This window comes from Globicephala melas, chromosome 1 (assembly GCF_963455315.2).
Source record: "Globicephala melas chromosome 1, mGloMel1.2, whole genome shotgun sequence".
Lineage (NCBI taxonomy): Eukaryota > Metazoa > Chordata > Mammalia > Artiodactyla > Delphinidae > Globicephala > Globicephala melas.
In genome coordinates this window covers 102642024-102663619 of record NC_083314.1, presented here as the reverse complement: position 1 = coordinate 102663619, position 21596 = coordinate 102642024, and the positions used below count along the sequence as shown (strand labels likewise).

Genomic DNA, 21596 nt, shown 5'->3' with positions numbered 1-21596 from the left:
GCTACTCCGTAAGAAATGAGCTAGGTGTTCATATTTTAAATACTGCATGTTATACCCAAAACAATATTTTTAATAAACAGGACAGGTGAAAATTCATATTTGTATGACAATTATTTGTAGTGCACAAAGGCATTTTCTTCTTCATACTTATTTCTTCTCTCACACAAGAGAAAATTAACTCTGTAGTATGCTCTAAGTAAAAATAATTTGTTAAACACACATATTGCAAAATTGCAGGATTTATTTTAATTCACAGAGTAAAATGTCTTTTGGAATGTTCTAATGTAAATAAATCCAGGTTACCGTGACCAAAAAAAAAAAAAAAAAACAAGAAATGAAAGAAAAGAGAAGAAAAGTGATAAAGAATTGGGATAGCACATACAAAGCAAAATAGTAGAGTACAAAATTGAATGTCAGGCCTGGGAACTCCTAGGGAGGTAGGTACTTATGAGAAACCAACTGTGAAATTTCTTTTTGTTGTCTGTATTTTCATTTTTTCTTGTAAGAGAAATATTTAGAATCTTTGTGGTCTGTACTTTCATTTTTTCTTGTAAAAGAAATACTTAGAATGGCACAAACAATCTATTCTGATCTGAACTCTTGGGGAAAAAAATTCAAATATATTAAGCATGTGATAGAACTGAATGATTCCGGAAAGGGATTTGTGTTAGTCTGATTTTTAGATTCATATCTAATAACATTTTTGTTGTATAGAAAATTGATGATGATGTTCTACCATTAACAGAACATGTACTGGGAGATATGTTTTTTTCTAGAAGTGATGGATTTGTGTTGATAAAAACACATTTTTGGAGACCATCATCCTTGGAAACAGTAAAAAAATATTTGCAAGGCAAGGATGAGGGAGGCTGGCTGCAGCCCTAGAAGAGAGGAGAGTTGAATCACAAAGGATAAAAACCATAAATTAAAAGTGAACCATGTGCTCTGGAAGTTCAAAGTAGAAAGGGCCCACTGAGCATTTATTTGCTCCTGGATTTGTGGAGAGAGCGAAGGGGTATGGTGTCAGACTGTGAAAATGTAAAGACCTTGTCACTCTTTAATAGCTTCCCATTAAACAGAGAATAACATCTAAAATTTTTATCGTGGCGTACAGTACCCCACAGGAGCCACCTCTGCCTGTGACTGCCCCTTCATCTCCTATCATCCTCATCTCCGCTGTGTCTTTCTGTCCTGAAACAAGACAAGACTGCTCTCACCCTTGTGCGCCAGGCCTTTGTATTTATGATCTTGCTCTTCCTTGTGCCAGGAGGACACTTTTCTCCCAGACCTCTGCATGGCTGACTTCTTTTTTTACTCATCCGAATCTGGGCTCGATTATCGTATCACTCCTTTGAGGGGGCTTCTAGCATGCAAGGTTCCTAAAAGCATTCTCAGTTGTCTGAAAACATCCTTGTACCCTTGGGGCTAGAACTATGCCTGGCACATAGTGGGCACCCACCACGTGATAAATGAAGATGTCATCTGATGTGAGTTCACTGAGGACATCATTTCCCTTTTACTAAATATCATATCTCAAATACAACTAAGATCACATCAACATTTACTGGGAAGCTACATCAATATGCTATTTTTGTTGACCTTGTTGTGAATTAAATCCCTCCACAGCTTTTCTACAAAATCTTCTCTTTGCCATAGTTACCTCTATTTTAGATGTATAATTAAGTTTTTGCACCCAAGGATGTGTCTTTATATTTATCAACAACCAGCTTTATCTTCTTATACGGTATGAGTCACATATGTGTCTCTTGCTTTTCCTGAAGCTACATTGGAACTTACTCTGCCTCCCTATTTCACGTTACTTAAAAATTGATTAACTGGATTTCTACGTTTTCCCCAAACAGAACTCAGGAGCTCTAAGTTAGTCAGCTTTCTAGAAATCTCATGATTTCCTTTACTCAGCACATGAGAAAATTTATTAGAATTTAAAGTAATTTTGGAAACTGAAGAATTCAGGGATAAATTATTTAAGAAGGAGTAAGCAGTTCACCTGGAAAATTATAAGACTGGGATAAACAAATGATACACAGGTGTAGTTCAAGAGTTGAGAATGAATCATCAGTTAATAAGTCAAGGACAGAGCATGCATTCACGTGTTTGTGAATGATGATGAATTTCTTTTTCATTTTCTAGAACAATTTCTTGAGCACAATAACATGGACGGTAGGAGACGCAGAGACAAATCATGGGATAGAAATCAGGAAACATGGTTTCTAATCACACCGGTTAGCCAACTGGTGAAACAAAGTTAAGGTAATTACAAATTTGCAAATCTACAAAATGGGTTAAAAATGCTTATTGATATGCCCTGAGCTTTGTAAGAGCCAAATGAATTAATAACTAGAGAGGACTTTTTGAAAAACAGATGGTAATTCATCATTAATATTCTTTACAATATATTTGCTATGGCCTAGCATTTTCTAATAACTCTCTATTCAGTCTGAATTCTGAACCCTAACTTAGTACCAAAACGAGTCTCTAAAATATTGAGGTGGATTTTTAAACAAATACACAATTATACACATCTAAATTAGTTTGGGTTTTTCAAAATAATGTTGGTGGATGTTGGCACTGCTCAGAATAATTTTGTTACACATTTTTTTGAACAGCTTATTAAAGTCAGTTTATGGACTGACAGAAAAGGAGACTCATGACTTTGTATACCTAACTCAGTTCAACAACCAACGTTGTTCACTTGGCTTGGCTCTCTTTAGCTTTGTTTACAGGAAATGAGATCCATTCTCAAAGTATGAAGAGTAGTTACTGATGGTATTGAAAATACATTAGCTCCCAAGTGACTATTTCTAATAGTCATTTGGGTGGATAAGTTATGGAATGATTATTAAAAAATTAGTTATGTTAAATCACAATTCATTTCAAATGATAAATTGATAAATTGGAAAGATTCAGAGAAAACCAACAGAGAAAACACAATGTTTGGAAAATAATATGTGAAATAAGAATATCTAAACAACTAGGATTTTTTTTTTAACTGAAGAATAAAAAGGTAAATAGTAGTTTAAAACTTTGGTCAGACATATGAAGATTCTTTGATGAAGAAGTGAAACTAGTAATTAACCACAGCTCTGCATACAATGCAAAAAGGAAAAGACAATATAAAGGATCTGGCCAGAGTCAGGAAAAAATTTAGCCAAGGAAGTTTATACAAGATCAGAAATTTCATATGGCTAATTGCAAACACCTTAGCTAACTCATGGTTATTTTCTCACATAAAATAGACATTGTGTGGTAGAGTTACTTTTTCTTATAGTAAAACTGTCATTCAAAAAGATTAGATTTAATTTCAATTAATTTCTTTTGAATCTAGATATTAATCTTTCTATCAAGTGGCGAATGTGTAATCATTCGAAAGCCTAGCAGGTTTCCATTTAATTTCCTCTGTTTGCTTATAAGCAACATTGTTGCACCACAATCAAGATACTTTCCAAAAATTAAAACCTCTTCCATTAAAGACACCATCCATTAAAGTAATTTAAAATAATGCAATAACTGACACAGTAATTTGAATTTCACTGAATGGATACTACTTTTTTCCTATATATTATTCTACAAATATAGGGTTTCTATTTTTTAAAATAACTACTTGCATATTGTTCTTAACACTGTACATGAAACACTCATTAAAGCTAGGAAACAAGAAACTGCATAGTGGAAAGAAAAATGTGTCTATTTTAACTAGCTATGTGAAATAATTCTGATGCCATTTAAAATAACTTTGAATGGTATCAACTATTCTTCCTTCATGTATCATAGCCTGACTTTAATGATGATGATTAATGATGATTAAATAAAAAATAAGAAATAATTGAATAAATATATTTTCCGCTTACCCAATAAGAATTTAAAATATAGTACGCAAAATTTTTACCACCTAAAGACCCCATCTATATAGTTGAAGCACTGCCGTCTTCCTGTGCATTATGACCAAGAGAGAATGTCCATAATGCATCTGCACTCATGTGGAAACAGTGTCATCGTGCTGCTTCAATTACCTCTTTTTCTCTAGTTTCAATAGAATAATACATCTCTTGATCACATTAAAAAATTCCATTTAGCTTGAACTAGCTCCATCAGAGCAGCTAATTATTGTCAAAAATTGATTTGGTTATATAACTCTAGTGAGTGTCTGTCACATGACCATGACTCACAGCAAATGCCCACTATACTCCCTCTTTCTCCTGTATTTCAGGATTTTCTATTAACTTCAGTGAAACCCATACAAAAGAAATGGAATAAAAAAACCCACCCATACAATCTCAATGAAGGCACAGGTCATAATTGTACATGAATGAACTTCCTATAATTTCTGATGTCCTGAATCAAAGTCCTTAAAAGATTGAATTGTAGTGGCAATATCATTAAATTAAATTATAGAAACCCAAAGTAATTCAGTGAAAAAAAAGGTAGCATAGTACTTATATCCTCTATCTATATACAATAGAGGAGAGTGAACATTTTGTGATGAAACCTATTACTAAAAGCAACTGACTCCGTCTGGGTTTTGGTTGCAATAGAAATCCCTAAATAGTTTTTATTAACAGAAATTGTAGACTAGTACTTAAATCAGATGAAGGGGATATAGAATTCATTCTGAAGGCTAGATCTGGGACAAACAACTTAAACTACAAGTTTAAAAAAAAAGCCAGTGTTAATTTATTAATCTTTTCAAACTGTTTTAAAGGGAAATTATTCAAGTTGTTTATTTACTATGCTTTTCCTGAATAACTAATTGGCAGGCAGAAGCAAACTTCCTTTTTTCAGAGTAGCCTTTCAAAAGATTTAAGACCTCAAGAGTTTATGAAGAGCTTGAGAATGTAATTTAACAAATAGGTATTTATAAATTTCAGTGTTCGGTATCTTAATTTTTTTTTTTTTTTTTTGACGTACGCGGGCCTCTCTTTGTTGTGGTCTCTCCCATTCCGGAGCACAGGCTCCGGATGCGCAGGCTCTGGACGCGCAGGCTCTAGACTCACAGGCTCACCGGCCATGGCTCACGGGCCCAGCCGCCCAGCGGCACGTGGGATCCCCCCCAGACCGGGGCACGATTCCGTGTCCCCTGCATCGGCAGGCGGACTCCAAACCACTGCGCCACCAGGGAAGCCCGGTATCTTAAATTTAATAATAATTTTCACTTAGAATTTTTATAGATCTAACTTGCATATTCTAACTAATGAGAGCCTATCAAAAAAGATGAAAAATAAGATTTCAAAGACACTGGGGTTCACTTAAATAAATTAGAAGTTAGTTGGGTTGACTGACAAAGTAATAAGAGCAGCTACCCAAGAATACACACCCATAATTAGTTTTGAACCTTATTTCTTGGCCAAAGTGTTGCATGTGGTTCTGTTGTAATAGTCATTTTTACTCCAAAGTTGTTCCAGGGAAATGATCTGGAATACTCAAATTATTGTCTAGCTAACTCCTTAGTTTTTATATAAAACATTAACTGAAGCATTTTTAAGGTAGGGTTATTGGATGCTTTACCACTGAAATGTTAAAATCCTCAGCAAAGCAAGTTGTAGAATAAGGTAATAGAAATAAACAGTGCCAATGAGAAATGGTACATTCCTAAAAATTGTAAGAAGACTTCAAAAAGCAAAAAATTGCCCATTAAAATGCAGCCTAGGGCTTCCCTGGTGGCACAGTGGTTGAGAGTCCGCCTGCCGATGCAGGGGACGCGGGTTCGTGCCCCGGTCCGGGAAGATCCCACATGCCGCGGAGCGGCTGGGCCCATAAGCCATGGCTGCTGAGCCTGCACGTCCGGAGCCTGTGCTCCGCAATGGGAGAGGCCACAGCAGTGAGAGGCCCGCGTACCGCAAAAAAAAAAAAAAAAAAAATTGCAGCCTGAAACCTAAAAGGCATTTTCCATTTTTAAACTGCAAGGTAGTCTAAAGTATTTTGTGATTTTTATATTTCAGTTAAACTCTCAATTAGCAAAAATTTAAGCAAGTGATGCTATAACCTAAGTATTTTAATTCAATAAAAATTTCCCTGATTCCTCGCCTTCAGTTTTTTATACAAATATTACCTTTGCAATGAGACCACTTTTTCACAGCACATATCATCTTACATACCGGATAATATACTTATGTTTCATATTTATTATATTATATCTTTGTCCTCACTAGAATGTAAGCCCCATGAGGTGATGGACTTTTGTCTGTTCTACTCACAGAAGTATGTATTCAAAATTCCTAGAATAGTGCTAGGCATGTAGATTCTCAATAAATATTTACTGAATGAATAAATGAATGAATGCTTCTCTGTGATGCAAACTGATCAACAAGAAAAGAATGTTCTATCACACTTATCAAACTTATGAAAAAAATTTTAGCTTTCCATTTGTGAAATGTCAATACTTTTTCTAAAGTCACATAGAAGGTCATGGTTATTAAATTCACTTAAAAATTGAATTTGCTACTTTGAGAATAAATCCTTATTCAGTAGTGCACTCGCCTAACTACATAGTTTATTTATGTGCATCAAGAAAATCAGAATCAAGATGTTTAATTTATATCACTATTTCTGTTTATTAATTCTCTTTCTAAACTCCAGTATATCAGCACCATCACACTACTTAAATACATATCATCTGTCTGATTATGTCTTGCAAAAAAATGCATCTTGTCAGTACATACTTTACATCTGAGTAGAAACAGAAAGCTAGATTTGATAGTATTCCACCTTAAGTTATGTAAGTGGATGAGCTCTTCAAGGGAAATATTATAGAATCAGAGAAGGGGAATGAGGTGGGCAGTTAAGAGCCAGTGAACAAATGGCAACAGAGAAATGGGAAGGTGATGATGGAGGGATTTAGGGCCTTGAGGTGTACAAAAAAGATTTGAACCAACTGCCAGAGGGAATTTGATGGGAAATTTTTTTTAAAAGATGAATAAAAACATGCTTACCAGCACACCAAGGCCCAGCTGACATCAAACACTGTGAATTTGGAGTAAATTCAATTGGCAAAGTTACCTGAATTTCTCTAATAATATTCAGCATCCCAGAAGTATAGAAAATGAAAGGTTAGATTAACCCAGGACTAGGGAGTGGAACAGGGTAAAATTCAGTTACAATGGAAGAGAGATAGAAATATTATACATTCTCCACCCCATTCAAATGCCAAGCCAAAATTGTATATTCAGGGATTTTCCCTCTCATAACTGTCCTGAATATATCTTAATACTGATTTTAGTTCAAACTTTAGCTAAAATTGGTTTAAAAATATTTTCCGGCTGAATTAAAACGTGACTAAAGCTAATGACACATAATTGATACATAATCTGTAATTTTATGTCAGTAAAAGCCTATGTGTGGAAATTTACCTTTTTAACAACATCAATTGGGAGTCAATATTTTACATGGCTGGGAAGTTTCTGGGCCATTCTTAACCAGAGCTGAAGGGTCAGTGCTTTGGCAGCCACTTTTTAATACCATGTTGACCTTCTCATCCCCTCTTCATAATCTGGTTTAAAAAAATGACGGGCTTGGATTTCCCTGGTGGCGCAGTGGTTGAGAGTCCACCTGCCGATGCAGGGGACACGGGTTCATGCCCCGGTCTGGGAAGATCCCACATGCCGCGGAGCGGCTGTGCCCGTGAGCCATGGCCGCTGAGCCTGCGCGTGCGTCCGGAGCCTGTTGCTCCGTAATCGGAGAGGCCACAACAGTGAGAGGCCCGCGTACCGCAAAAAAAAAAAAAAAAAAAAAAAAGATAAAAAATGACAACTCGAGCATACTCATTTAAAAAATATATTCAACAAATATTTAATGTGTTTTTCCTATACCCTGGTCAATACATCAGATGACCAGTGTTCTAGGATGAGGCCTGGCATGAAAAGGTACATTGAGCCAAACAGATTTCCTCTTTTGAAAATCTGAGCCAACAGATACTAAGCTGGTGAGGTATTTCATGTAGAAGGTGGAGCTGAAAGACCACCATGTTGAATGGGTCCATGATGAGCATGTGCTAGGCAGAAGTTCAGAGGAGGCAGGAACAAGGAGTAAGTCCTGAAGACAAAGGATTGAACAGAGCTACAGATTCCTTTGAGGGAGAAATCACATGGCTCACAAAAGAGATGGAAAAGGTCTCTGCCCAGAACTGCCCCATTGGTTCTTGCAGTTCCCATCTCCATTCACATATAGAATACAATAGGCTTCATTTTCTTCAAGTAGTTTGAGTGAGTCTCTGCTTCTTGATCCAAGATGAGCCTAAGCAGAAACTGCAATTTGAGCGATTATTTTACCACACGTTTTTATGAAGACACAAAGTACTCCATATATTTATATACCAGGGTCCATAAACTGAGTGCACATCTGTGTTTGGAACATATCATGTTATTTATTTTTCTATGTTCCCACATTTCTTCTCTTCTTTGAATCCTTACTCTAAGAATTAACTTGTAGCCTGAACATGTAAGCTTTGAGTAGATGGGGAAGATCTGCCTATCACTGCTACTCCACCTTAGAGGTTCTGGGAGGGGGACAGGCGGTATGAGCAGTTGGAAGAGCATTGGCTTTGCAGTCGAGAAACTCAAGGTTTTAGTTCTGGCTTTAGCGCTAGTCATGTGACTTTGGCTACACTACTTTCATCCTCCAAGCCTAAGATGATGTCAAAGAAGTATAAAATGATTTCACTCTCAGGTAGGCATGGAAATACTGTATCTAGCAGTAGCTAGAATCAGCACACGGTAGACAGTCAACAATTACCACCCCTCATGTGTGACTCGCCCAAGCTTACATGTCTGGAAATGAGCAGGAGTACTTTCTGGAACCCACTCATAATGCATTTTTATACTTGAGTTCATGTATTCCTCCATGTTCATGAAAAAAATTCAGGTGATATTCAAGCCTAGACATCCATTATCTTCCAGATTCTTCTTGAAGATACTGCTCTGTATTCTCCCTTCATTTCTGATGCCCACAAGTCCCTTCTTTTACCATTTCCCTTCTTCTTAAGGAAATTCCTTCAGTCGTTCTTTTAGTTATGCTTCCTGGAAATAAATTCTTAGTATTTCTTGAGTTAAGAATGTCTTGTTTATGGGTTGATAGTTCTTTTCTTTCAACAGTTGGAAAATTTTGTCTCACTTTCTGGACTTGATGGTTTCTGATGATGAGAAATCTATTGTCATAACTGTTTGCTCCTCATAGGTAAGATGTCATTTTTTTCTTGCTTTCAAGGGCCTTTTGTCTTTAGTTTTCAGAAGTTTGATAATGATGTGTTTTGGTATGGGTTTCTTTGGATCTCTCATGTTTGAGATGCATTCAGCTTCTTGAATCTTGTAGGTTTATTTATGTCTCTTACAAAACTTGGGAAGTTTTCAGACATTATTTCTTTTTCATCCCCTCCTTCTGTGACCTCTCCTCTGGCACTCTGATAACATGAATATTACAACTTTTGTTACACTCCCACAGTTCCCTGAGACTTTGTTCATTGTTTTCCTTTCTGTCTTTTTTCTCCCTGTTTTTCAGATTGGTTAATTTCTACTGCTCTATCTTCCAGTTCACTGATTATTTCTTTGTCCTCCCCATTCTCTTGTTGAGCCCATCAACTGAGTTTTGTATTTGTTATTATATTTTTCAGTACTGAAATTTCCATTTGGTTCTTTATAACTATGTCTTTTTTGAGACTTTCCATATTTTCCATTTGCTTCAAGCCTGTTTGTAATTGCCTCTTAGAGCAACTTTATGATGTCTGCTTTAAAAATCTTCATCAGATCATTCTAAATCTCTGTTACTGCTATCTTGGTATTGGCATCTATTAATTGTCTTTTACCATTCAGCTTGAGGTCTTCCTGGGTCTTGGAATGATGAGTGATTTTCAATTAAAACATTGACATTTTGGGTATTATGCTAAGGGACTCTTCATCTTATTTAAACCTTTTGTTTTAGCTGGCATTTTTGGATACCATTCTGGTAGAGGAGGGCAAGGATGCTGCCTCATTACTGTCCAGATGCCCTACTTGTCCTCCTTTGACACCTGAGGGACATAACTCCTTGTTACTGCCAAGAGAAGATAGGAGTTCTGGCTCCCCTCTAGGCCTCATCTGACACCAGTGGGCTGTGACGGGGCGGGGACAGAGTGGCCTTGTTACTGCTGGGTGGTGATAAAAATCCTGACTCTCGGGCTTCACTGGTGGTGCAGTGGTTGAGAGTCCGCCTGCCGATGCAGGGGACACGGGTTCGTGCCCCAGTCCGGGAAGATCCCACATGCCGCAGAACGGCTGGGCCCATGAGCCATGGCCGCTGAGCCTGTGCGTCCGGAGCCTGTGCTCCGCAACGGGAGAGGCCACAGCAGTGAGAGGCCCGTGTACCGGCCAAAAAAAAAAAAAAAATCCTGACTCTCCATTAGACTTCCTCTGACAAGGCCCCGGGGGGGAGGAGAAGGGACACCTCATTACGGTCAATGGGGTGGAAGTCCATGCCTCCCACATATGGGAGCTCATTATTGCCCAGGAGCAATGCCGGGTGCCTTGTTACAGCCTCCTGAGGCTGGAAGTAAGAGACCCATGCTTGTCCTTTGCTTGTGTGGACAGGTGTGGCGCTGCAGTTTTTAAGCTGTGGTGTTTGGCTAGAGAAGAGCAGTTACGGTAAAAAATTTTCTGTCTTGCTAGGCTATCTTTTCCTGGTTCTCTGGCTAGAAAGAGTAGGGGTTTTTTGTCTGCACCTGTTGTTTCTGGGTGGCTGGCTTCTTTGGCTCCAAGTCTGGGATATATGAGGCAAAAAGAAAACCCAGGAAATTCTCCACTGTGTGGTGCCTTGGGTCCTGAGATTCCTAGCCAGACTGTCTTCTCCCCTCCTTTCAGAATCTCTTTATGTTTGTTCTAGATATATAAAGGTTTTTAATTGTACTTACTCAGAAGCATAGGGAAAAGTACACCTACGCCATCTTCCTGGAAGCAGAAGTACTCCTCCATTAGCATTCTGATATATGTTATTTCCAATTTATATTTTATAACAGGATGTTAATTCCGATTGTTAAATTGGCAACACAAGATACTGCACTCCACTTTCTTGCCAGAGAATATAAGTGATGCTAAACACTCTGCTCCCCAATTACCATCAATGTTAGGTAGTAAGCAGCCATATTAAAGTGGGACTTACCTCAGAGGTCACAGTCTAGTCCTCACATGAAAAATTTTACCTGGGTCATGTCAGACCATCCAAACCTGCATATCTGGTCCCTGAGAGAAATGCTTATGCTATAAAGTGCTGAGGCACTGTACTGCATCTATGTTGAACAACATTGTAATATAAAAAGCAAGTGTATAAATAATAAAAAAATTAAGTAATTTCTAAGTTATTTGTAGAGGTCTAATAAGAGTATGATGGGGCTTCCCTGGTGGCACAGTGGTTGAGAGTACGCCTGCCGATGCAGGGGACACGGGTTCGTGCCCCAGTCCGGGAGGATCCCACATGCCGCAGAGCGGCTGGGCCCGTGAGCCATGGCCGCTGAGCCTGCGCGTCCGGAGCCTGTGCTCCGCAGTAGGAGAGGCCACAACAGTGAGAGGCCCACGTACCGCAAAAAAAAAAAAAAAAAAATGAGCATGATGTACTCATGTACTCATGTACATCTCAAAGTATCACTTTATGAAGACAATGGATGATTTTCCCTCAGCTTTGTACCACAAGAAGGTAAACAACCAATTCACTTCTATATTTTGAAAGCTGTGATTTCTTTGCTTTGGCTACCAGGAAGTTCACAGTCAAATTTGTTAATGCCTCCAGTACCATATGGCATAGATTGTGTGTATTGGCCTTGCCCCTGACTTCTTTTATTTTTCAATCAAGATTTTACTTTTACCCAGAGTTCCTCATATATTTGGGTTTTTTTTTTCATATATTTGGTTTTTATCCAGTAGTACAGTATACATTTTGGAATGTGATCTCATTTATTTTAGAAACATACAGGTGAACAAATATGTTAAGAAAAAAATAGAGGGTTTGTAAGCCCTCAAAAGGACAGGAAATGAACCTCAGGTTTGTTCTCAACCCGTAATAGAAACTTAATGAGTGCCACGCTTTTGATCCCGCAAGGCCTCTTTCTCAAGAGACCCTACAAGAACATACTTGTCACATAATTTTCACTTTATTTGTTAGACGGAGTTTTGTGAAGGGACAGACAAACACAAGTACTACCTGGAGGACCGAAGCACCACTGTGGAGAAACTGAAGACCACTTTCAGCTGAGTCAATTCCACCAGTGGCCAAAATGGGAAATCCAGGCAAAGCGCGAGCAATGGTGGTCACAGCTCTCAAAGCAATAGGTCTGATGGCTGTGCCTACAGAAAATGAGGATGATCAATGGTTAGTATATTGACCACTTGAGCATATTGTCTTATAATCACTATCATGTGATGGCAGTGTTGTACTGGACAAAATTCAATTTTATCTCTACTTAAGATATATACGTATGTAATATACAAGCATTGCTATGTTTCAAAGTATGTTAATTTGTAAATGGATATGTACTTATTTTAAGGACTTTGATGCTATTATTGCATGCAGGCATGTTATGCAAGTGGGTATAGCAACTCTAGGACTCTCACATAAAATACATACATATCACAATTTGATATACAGTAATGTGTAAAAGATTGTATGGAACACTCGAGCATCTGTTTTAAAAAGAACAAGGAATAGCAGATTTTGTAAAAGAAAAACAATCACATACAGTGCATAAATAGACATACAGCTCTGTTATGTTTCCGCGAAGTATAAAGCAGCTGGTGTGAATAGAGATACTGCAAAAACAAGCAAGGTGCTGATGAACTTACAGATTCCATATTGCATTTTACATGTATTTCCCAAAATCTGATAGTGATTTTACTCAAACATAGTAAGCCTAATCTAATTTTCAATACATTAGAACATTTTAATCAAGTTAAAGAGAATTTACTAGAATTCAGTAATTAGAGTATGCGTTTGAGTTTGTATACATTATTTAACCAAACATTACCAACACATTATTTGCTAATTGTAATAAAGGCTGTACGGATGGACAGAACACTCTGAGGTCGCTTTTTACATGATTACACTGTATAAGGCTGCTTAGACTCTCAAGGGTTAACCCAATTGGGAGTAAATTAATGCTCTCGTAACATAGTAATATAATTTGATATTTCAGATGTACACTCATAAGTCAACGGTCCTTTAAAGGCATTTTCTGAAGTAAAAATAGTTCTTTTTGTGCAACAATGTGGCATTGCCTCAAATAAGGGCTCTACAAACAACAAAACAAGCAAAGGGTAAAATAAGCCTCATGTGGTGCATACTTTGGCATCTCCTCCACCACCACAAGCATCCTTACCAGCATTCTCAATATGTATTCATTGGTGCTCCTATTAAGGAAGCACAAAGAGCTTTCATTAAAATCAGCGGTTTTCTTTTTATCCTGTTCATTTCAGATGAAACTGAATTTACGTGTAAACTAATGCTTTAGCACTCAACACCAAAAATGTTTGTGGAAATGTCTACTTGGCGCTCCCACACCTAAAAAATCTTCCTCTAGATAGCACTGTTTCTTAGTCAAGAATATTCAATGCTGACACTTCAGGATTCCATAACTGACATTTAAATACAAGGTAGTAAGTTAGGGCAAATTAGAAACTGAACGTCAAGATTCTATTTCTATTTCAAAATATTTATCAGCAACTTCTTCTTAGTCTATATGTTTTAACCATAAAAAAGGCTAACATAGTGGACAGGAGAATGCATGGAAAGAATACACACACATATTTATAGAAACATACCTTTAGCTATACTAAAAAGAAATTCAAGAGTAAAAGTTAGAGGAAAGCATTTTTAAAGGAAGTTGTAACTTAAATAAACCTTTTAGACAGACATACAGCTATCTTGGCATAATATAACTGATATGTTCAATATATGCTAAGTTGATGGCTCCTTTACACACATGTTACTTTGAAGTAATAAAGAAATATTGGGATTCTTTTTTTTTCTTATTTAGTTGACGCTGGAGAGTAAAGGAAATTTTTGCTAAGCAGATAAATAATTTATTTCTAACTGCACTGTTAGAAGACTATCATTAACACTAAGGAGTAAAATTTCAAAGTGGTACACAGGGATTTGGCCACATATTCCAATTGATATTAATGGACATCAAATGGCAAAATCCCAGAACACAGCTTTGAAAATTTAACCAGTTACATTTAAAGGGCAACATTATTACACAGTTGTTAAAAAACATCAGCAAATCCTCAGTGGCATTTGAAGATGTTCAATTAGGTCAATAAGACATTTTCTATTTGATGTATTTCTTCTTTTTTAAAACTTTTCTAATATACCGAATGAACATGAAAACCTTTCAAACTAATAAAGGTATCTTTTCAAAAATTAAGAGTAATTATGTTCTCTGAGGAAATGGGATCCAAAAATGAAGAAATGGATCCTTCTGTTGCTGGGTAATAGTAAATTCAGTTTTAATTTCCATTATAAATTCCATTTGATTGGTTTTCTTTATAACTCAATTGATTTAGTATGAAATATAATCTACCTGTTCTCAGCATTTTTATGGGGAATAGATTTTAAAAATGACTTTTATTCGCCATGAAAGGTTTTTGGAAGGAAACTGAAGGTATGTAAAAGGATCTTTCTAAATTGTTATACAGAAATTTCTTTTTAGTTTTAAAGTGACAGAAATGAAAAAATAATAGATTCAATATAAAAATAAAACTTTTGGTGTGAAAGAAATACATATATCGATAACATACAAGATTGTACATATGTTAATTAAAATGCATACAGATTTCCAGAATCACAGTTATTGAGATAAGAATTTTTAAAACTTTGTCACTGCTACAGTAATTAATGATTTTAGACCAAAGACCAGGAAGGAAGAAGCCAGTTGAGAAGCTCAAGGAATTAAAAGTGGACTCCATCCTAAAGGAAGCAACAAGGTTTAAATCAAAAATTGAAATCCTATAAGCTTAAATTAATTAATAGGCAACATGCAATTTAAATTAAGCCTTCATCTACATGGGGTAACCAGATGAACCTGATGGGAAATTAATTACATCAAGCCTTTCTGTTTCAACAGTGTGAGAGGTGCCAATGAAAGTCAGCCATTCTGAATCCCCACATTTTGAAACAAGCTGCAGGTTCAAACAAACAAAAAGTGAACTAGACCTTTGAGTTCCAAAATTGCTGTGAAGAGTCCTGATTTGTGCCAAAGTGACCCTAGCAGAAAACCTGGGGGACTAGAATGAACTTTTGGTATCTAATCAATCGAGGCCCTCCATATAGTCACATCCTAAAATGCAAATCAGTATGTTGAATTCATAGATCTTTGATAAACTTCACTTTACATTTGATTGATTCATGATCTAGAAAAACATTTCAGTAAGCCAGAGATGTTGAATTCAAAGGTAACCAATCTGAATTCAATGATTTTTTTTCTTAAGAAAATACTTTCTTATTTTAATTGCAATTTCAAAAATGCTACCGTTAGTAGTAGTATTACATATTGATATGCAAGTAAGAATTAATGTATTATGACTTAGGTTCCTTACTCAGGCCTCATTTATCCATTCAGCTGTTCATCTGTCTATTCAAGAAATATTAAGCACCTGTGCCTTCTTTTTAAAAAGAGGTAATTGTAACTGAATTGGAAAAGCTTAAAAGACAATCTCAGGTAATCAGTTTATGTTGTAACCATATTGTCACCCAGGGTGGATACCCAAAACACCAGCCTCAGTGATCTTAGGAGGTAATATGAGTCAGTTATTCATTCTGTACATATCCCATTAGGAAAGCTTCACATTCATTTAAACATCATATATTTTATGATTGCTATTAATACAAATTCTAGAAAGAAGGGAATTTGAGGATGAATTAGTTACATCAGAGAGACAACAGGGCCAACTGCTTAGGTTCAAATTCTAGCTCCACTATTTACAAGCTCTGTAATCTTGTGAAAATTTCTTAATCTTTTCATCTATAAAATAATAAAATTATAATAACTTCACACAGCTGTTTTGAGGATTAAATTATTTAATATATATAAAGGGCTAGCACATAATAAAGATTATACAGATGTTTGCTATTGTAACCTGTACTACCTAGAAGGACAATTGATTTCAGAGGGAGCACTTATTTAGTTTACTTTGTGCCTTTTATGCTGTTGCTGTGTGCTTAGTAATGCAAAGAAACCTTTTTTTTTTTTTTTTTATTGGAGACAAGATCGTGATGCTTAGGATGATGAAACTTTATAACCTCTGCTCCCTTAGGAGAACCACACATCTCCCTCTCCCTTTTCCCCTCTCCAGCAGCTTTCATTTAGTGGTGTCATAATGTTGGTAGGATTAACTGACTCCAAAGCTAAAAATCTCAAAGGCAGACATCCATATATTTAAGATTTTATTTTAAGAATCAAACGGTCCATGCACTAAATCAATATGCAAGACTTTTAATGACAACATCAGAAGTTGAGTTTATTGGTGAGAAGGAGGCAGAGCTTTACTTAGCATGACTAAACCCTTGAAGAGAAAAGACATTTTTAATGGGCAAGATAGTGTGGAACATATGCTAATTTTGGATAACTGAAATTTTGAATAATTGAGTTTAATTCTGTTTGTTTTTTGCTTAATCATTTGACTCCTAAGACAGCTACTGTTACAGAGTTAGTTGTTAAAGCTAAGTCCACAATAAACTCCCTGATAATGGCTCTAGCTGGCAATAAAACACAATTGGGTCATAATACTCACTCATGCTCACTGTGTATACAAAAAGAAAATGTAGTTTTAATCTGCTTACATTAATTAAAATATAATGAATTAAGTGGATAACAAATTCCTTAGAAATTGAACTTTGACTGTCTAATTGTTAACAGTCTTAACATCACCCAGAAGAAAAAAAATATTAGCAAATCAAGAATTTCAAGGATTTAGGAGTTGAGAGATTGATTGTTATAAAATAAACATAAGTCAAGCACCAAAAATTTATCCTTTAAAACAACTTTAAGGTATTAATGAACCTAACATACTGATAAATATGTAAAGCACATATATACATATATATATATACACATATATACAATGGAATATTACTCAGCCATAAAAAGAAATGAATTTGAGTTATTTGTAGTGAGATGGATGGACCTAGAGTCTGTCATACAGAGTGAAGTAAGTCGGAAAGAGAAAAACAAATACCGTAGGCTAACACATATATATGGAATCTAAGAAAAAAAAAAAAAGGTCATGAAGTACCTAGGGGTAAGACGGGAATAAAGACACAGACCTACTAGAGCATGGAGTTGAGGATATGGGGAGGGGGAAGGGTAAGCTGTGACAAAGTGAGAAAGTGGCATGGACATATATACACTACCAAACGTAAAATAGATAGCTAGTGGGAAGCAGCCACATAGCACAGGGAGATCAGCTTGGTGCTTTGTGACCACCTAGAGGGGTGGGATAGGGAGGGTGGGAGGGAGGGAGACGCAAGAGGGAAGAGATATGGGAACATATGTATATGTATAACTGATTCACTTTGTTATAAAGCAGAAACTAACACACCATTGTAAAGCAATTATACTCCAATAAAGATGTTAAAAAAATAAAATTAAATAAATAAAAATACATCTTTACACATGGATTAAAGTCCTCTGAGAAAATTACCATAATTCAACTAGAAACTGAAGTACTACAAGGATCCAGGGTTATATCAAGAGATATGAAATCTAAAGAGGAGAAATGGGAAAAAGAAAACCAATTATTTTAAGTTGTTATTTTAGGTTTATTGAAAAAGCTAAAAATTTTCTTATGAACATGTTTTAATTTTTGTTGAATATTTCAAGATATTTTTTCTGAGCCTTCATGTCTCTATAGCTATTTATCTGCTTCATAACATATTCAATATATTCATAGTCGATTTATATTCAATAATTTGGTACCTAGCATGTGCCAGGCATTTTATTTTAAAGCAATAGAATTAATACTATTTACCAGAGAAGGGGCCATTTTCCTTTCTGAGCTTTTATTTTTGGAGTGATTTCCATAGCCTGACACGGAGACTGGGGCTTCATACAGTGTGTGATTTAACCCTTAGAGTGCTGTGCAGGTAGATGCTATCATCTCTGTTTCGTATGTGAAGAAAGGGAAGTTCAAGCTGAAGAAAACTTGCTTTATGCCAAAGTTTAAACACCAAGTCTCTGTGACTATCAGAGTCCATACTTTTCAGCTGCTACTGAGAAATGACAGTGCAGCAATTATGACGAGGATCACTTGCACATTGTCTTTGCCTAAGAAAACCAGTATCAGTATCGTCTGTGGTCTAATGCTCAGAGCACAGGTTCTAAAGTCCAACCAATTAGGTGTAAGTCTTTGCTCTATTACTTTACACAATTGTGACTCTGAGCAAGCTCCTTAGTTAGCTTCCTAGAACATCAGTTTTCCCTATCTGTGAAACAGAGACATCAATAACAATAATATCATAGCAACTTGGGGACTATTACATGATAAAATTTGTGGAAAGCACTCGGCACAGAGCCTGGTTCATAGTATATATAAGCTAATATTACTATCAAAGCCAGAGAAAATTGATCAGAAAAATAAGCATTCACTATAAACATGTGGGGATAAACACTTAATACTTAGGGGGTGTTAATTAATCTCCTAGATATTAAATTTGGAGATCCTAAGTCATTTCATTTCTAAAAATTATAGTTTGAGTCTATGATTGTAAACGCATATATTTGTGTGAATAACTCTTTATTAGATGTATAATGCAACTGCAATATCTAAATGTATATGTCTTATCCAGAAACTCTATTTCGAGAAATCTAATCCATTAGTGCATAGACATAAAGTTACATGTACAAAGATGTTCCTTGAATATTGTTTCTTATAGCAAAACAGTGAAAACAACCTAAATAATCACTAGCAGTTATGCTAGTAAATAAATTATAGTTCATCCATGTATGTATGATATCACAGGAAACTTTTAAAACTGACGTGGAAATATCTCTAGGATATGATGTTATGTGTTAAATGACAAGTAGCAGAATAATATATAGGGTGTAGTCCCATTTTAGGTAAAAAAATGTATGATTACATTTAGTATGTGGGCATGTAAATGCGAAGAATGTTGAGTTTTAAACTGCTAATAGTTATTTCTGGGGAAGAGGTTGAAGAGGAACTTTCAAGTTCGATATCTATACGTCCATATTATTTTATTCTTTTAGGTAAGAAAGTGTTTATGATTCACTTCTGCAATGAAAAGTGACTATTTTTTATAATGCTTCTAAAACAATACAGGAATAGGCATTTTCAGATTCTGTGCTGTGAAACATTTATATATGGGATGTGCAATGATCCTACCCTCTGTACATTCAGAAGAGCCCATTTGGTTCTATATCCAATATTTTAAGTAAAATATTAACAAACTTAGAATATATCCAAAACAGGGTGAATAGAATGATCTCTCTCTCTTTCTCTCATTCTCCCCGCCCTGCCACATACACATATACACATACACACACATAATGGGATGGACCCAGAGATGGAAAAAGCCTATGAAAAGTTTTGTTTGGAATCACAGGGTAAGCAAAACCAGTAAAGCAAAATTTCAGTATGTCAGTTTTCCAAAGTAGTTTAGGATATGGTGATTTAGAAGAACAAAGAAAAGCAAGAAAGGGCTTCACACATATCAAATTAAGGATGTCGAGTTATGTTACTAGTGTATGAAACTTTAATTTTAACATTATCTGCCAAAATAAACTTTATTCCCCATAACTTAAAATGCATATGTATATATATATGTATATATAATATACATATATTATATATAAATAGTTTATTATGTACAGCTAATTCCACTGTTATGGTGCAATAAGATTGATTTTGAAATAAAAATTTTTTTAAATAATATGTGTGCGTGTATAAAATGGCTGAAAGTAATCCCAATAGTTGTTCTTCAAATATTTAAGGGATAACCATAAAGAAAGGCTTCATTTATGTTTCCCTCAAAAGATAACGAGAACAAATGGTTAAGAACACACTATTGGTTTTATTGTTATTTTTATCATTAATTTGTTGTAAATTCAGCAACAGAAGTAGCTACATTTGGATGCCCATATCCCTTAAACCTAAATGGATATTTGGCAGGTAGTGGCAGGTAGGATGCAATAAAAAAGACATCTGTACTATAGAAAATATTGAATTAGATGATCTCTTCCAATTCAAAATTCCAGGATAATATGAACTTTGTCATGGTATTTTAAGGAGCAATTTTATATGCTCTGTGGTTTCCCAGTAGATACCAGTGATGAAGTTAACTTATAAAAGGATTAAGTATGAGTTAAAGTGAAATTTTAACATGCAATACATTCATTATAGAGACTCCTCTTTTGAGTGCTTTCTAATTGCCAGGTGTTTTCCTAAGTGTTTTTTCATGCATTGTCTCAGTGACATTACTTTAGGTATTTTTTTGTCCTCATATTCTTAGATTTGTAAATGAGATCGTAAGAAATAAATATCTCACCCTCAAGATCACTCAGACAATGTGGGTCCAGTATTTGCATCTAGGTGTACCTGACTCCTAATGCCATGCTCTTAACCACAATACTATATTTCTTCCCTATTTTAATTGTTTGCATATTGATTAAGTTATAGAGAGAGGAGTTAATAATTGTTATAAATAATAAAGGTATGTTGTCCACATATGATAAAACCAAGAATATTGGCATTATATTAATTGTTGGCTAGTAACTAGATAGACACGATAGTAGTTAGTAATTGGTCTAACTAGAGAGACCATATGACCTGGTTTGCCCAGGAGAGTTCCAGTTTATCACACCTATATTTATTTGTAATTACATGATGTAATTATAAACTGCATCCTCTTTCACTCTAAAAGTAATCTAGTTTGTTTAATCAATTATAACGATAATTGTATCTAGGAATTATAGGACAAAGGTAATTATGGAAGCAAAGTGAAAGTTGATTTAGAACAAAACCATAATCTATGAAAAACTTAGAAACTAACTACACCTTCCAAGACTCAAAGGATGGCATGAAGAGATAAATTTCCTTGAACTTGTTACTAGAGGGAAAAATATATGGCATTCATATGTGATATCTAGGCATAATTAGTCTATATGTTCTTTCTGTTTTCAACCTGTAGGTGGCCACCACAAGCTACACTTATTAAACAACTCATTAGTAGCATTTTCAATACTGTCATCTTCAGATAATTAGCAATTTATTTAAATAACCAATTTCTGTAGAAATAATTGCCATGAAATGCCCTGAACCTACTTTTTTCATAAACTATAATAAAAGTGTTAAGATAATCCCTGACATTTGCAAATGCCATTAGTTCACCTTTCCTTTTGATAGTGCTATGGCATTATGTTTAAACAATTACCCGATAACACAGCAGTTTAATGAAACAGTACAGTAAGCACATTCTTCAATATGGCCAGCGAGGACATTCAGATTTAGAAAGAAATCAAGACATGTTAACATAGAGGAAAGACACACAGACCAAAGAAAAAGGATTATTGAAATAAGTACATTATTGCTATTTCCAACTTGGTTTAGTTTTCA

The 21596-nt window shown here is 35.5% G+C and overlaps 1 protein-coding gene across 1 annotated transcript in view; it reads right to left on the bottom strand.

Annotated features, from left to right (window-relative positions):
• DPYD (dihydropyrimidine dehydrogenase) overlaps nt 1-21596 on the bottom strand; it is an 849503-nt gene that overhangs the window by 135921 nt on the left and 691986 nt on the right. The window contains exon 21 of the mRNA XM_030868763.3: nt 12175-12317. Within this exon, the coding sequence (XP_030724623.1) occupies nt 12175-12317 (143 nt within the window). The remainder of the gene's footprint in view (nt 1-12174; nt 12318-21596) is intronic.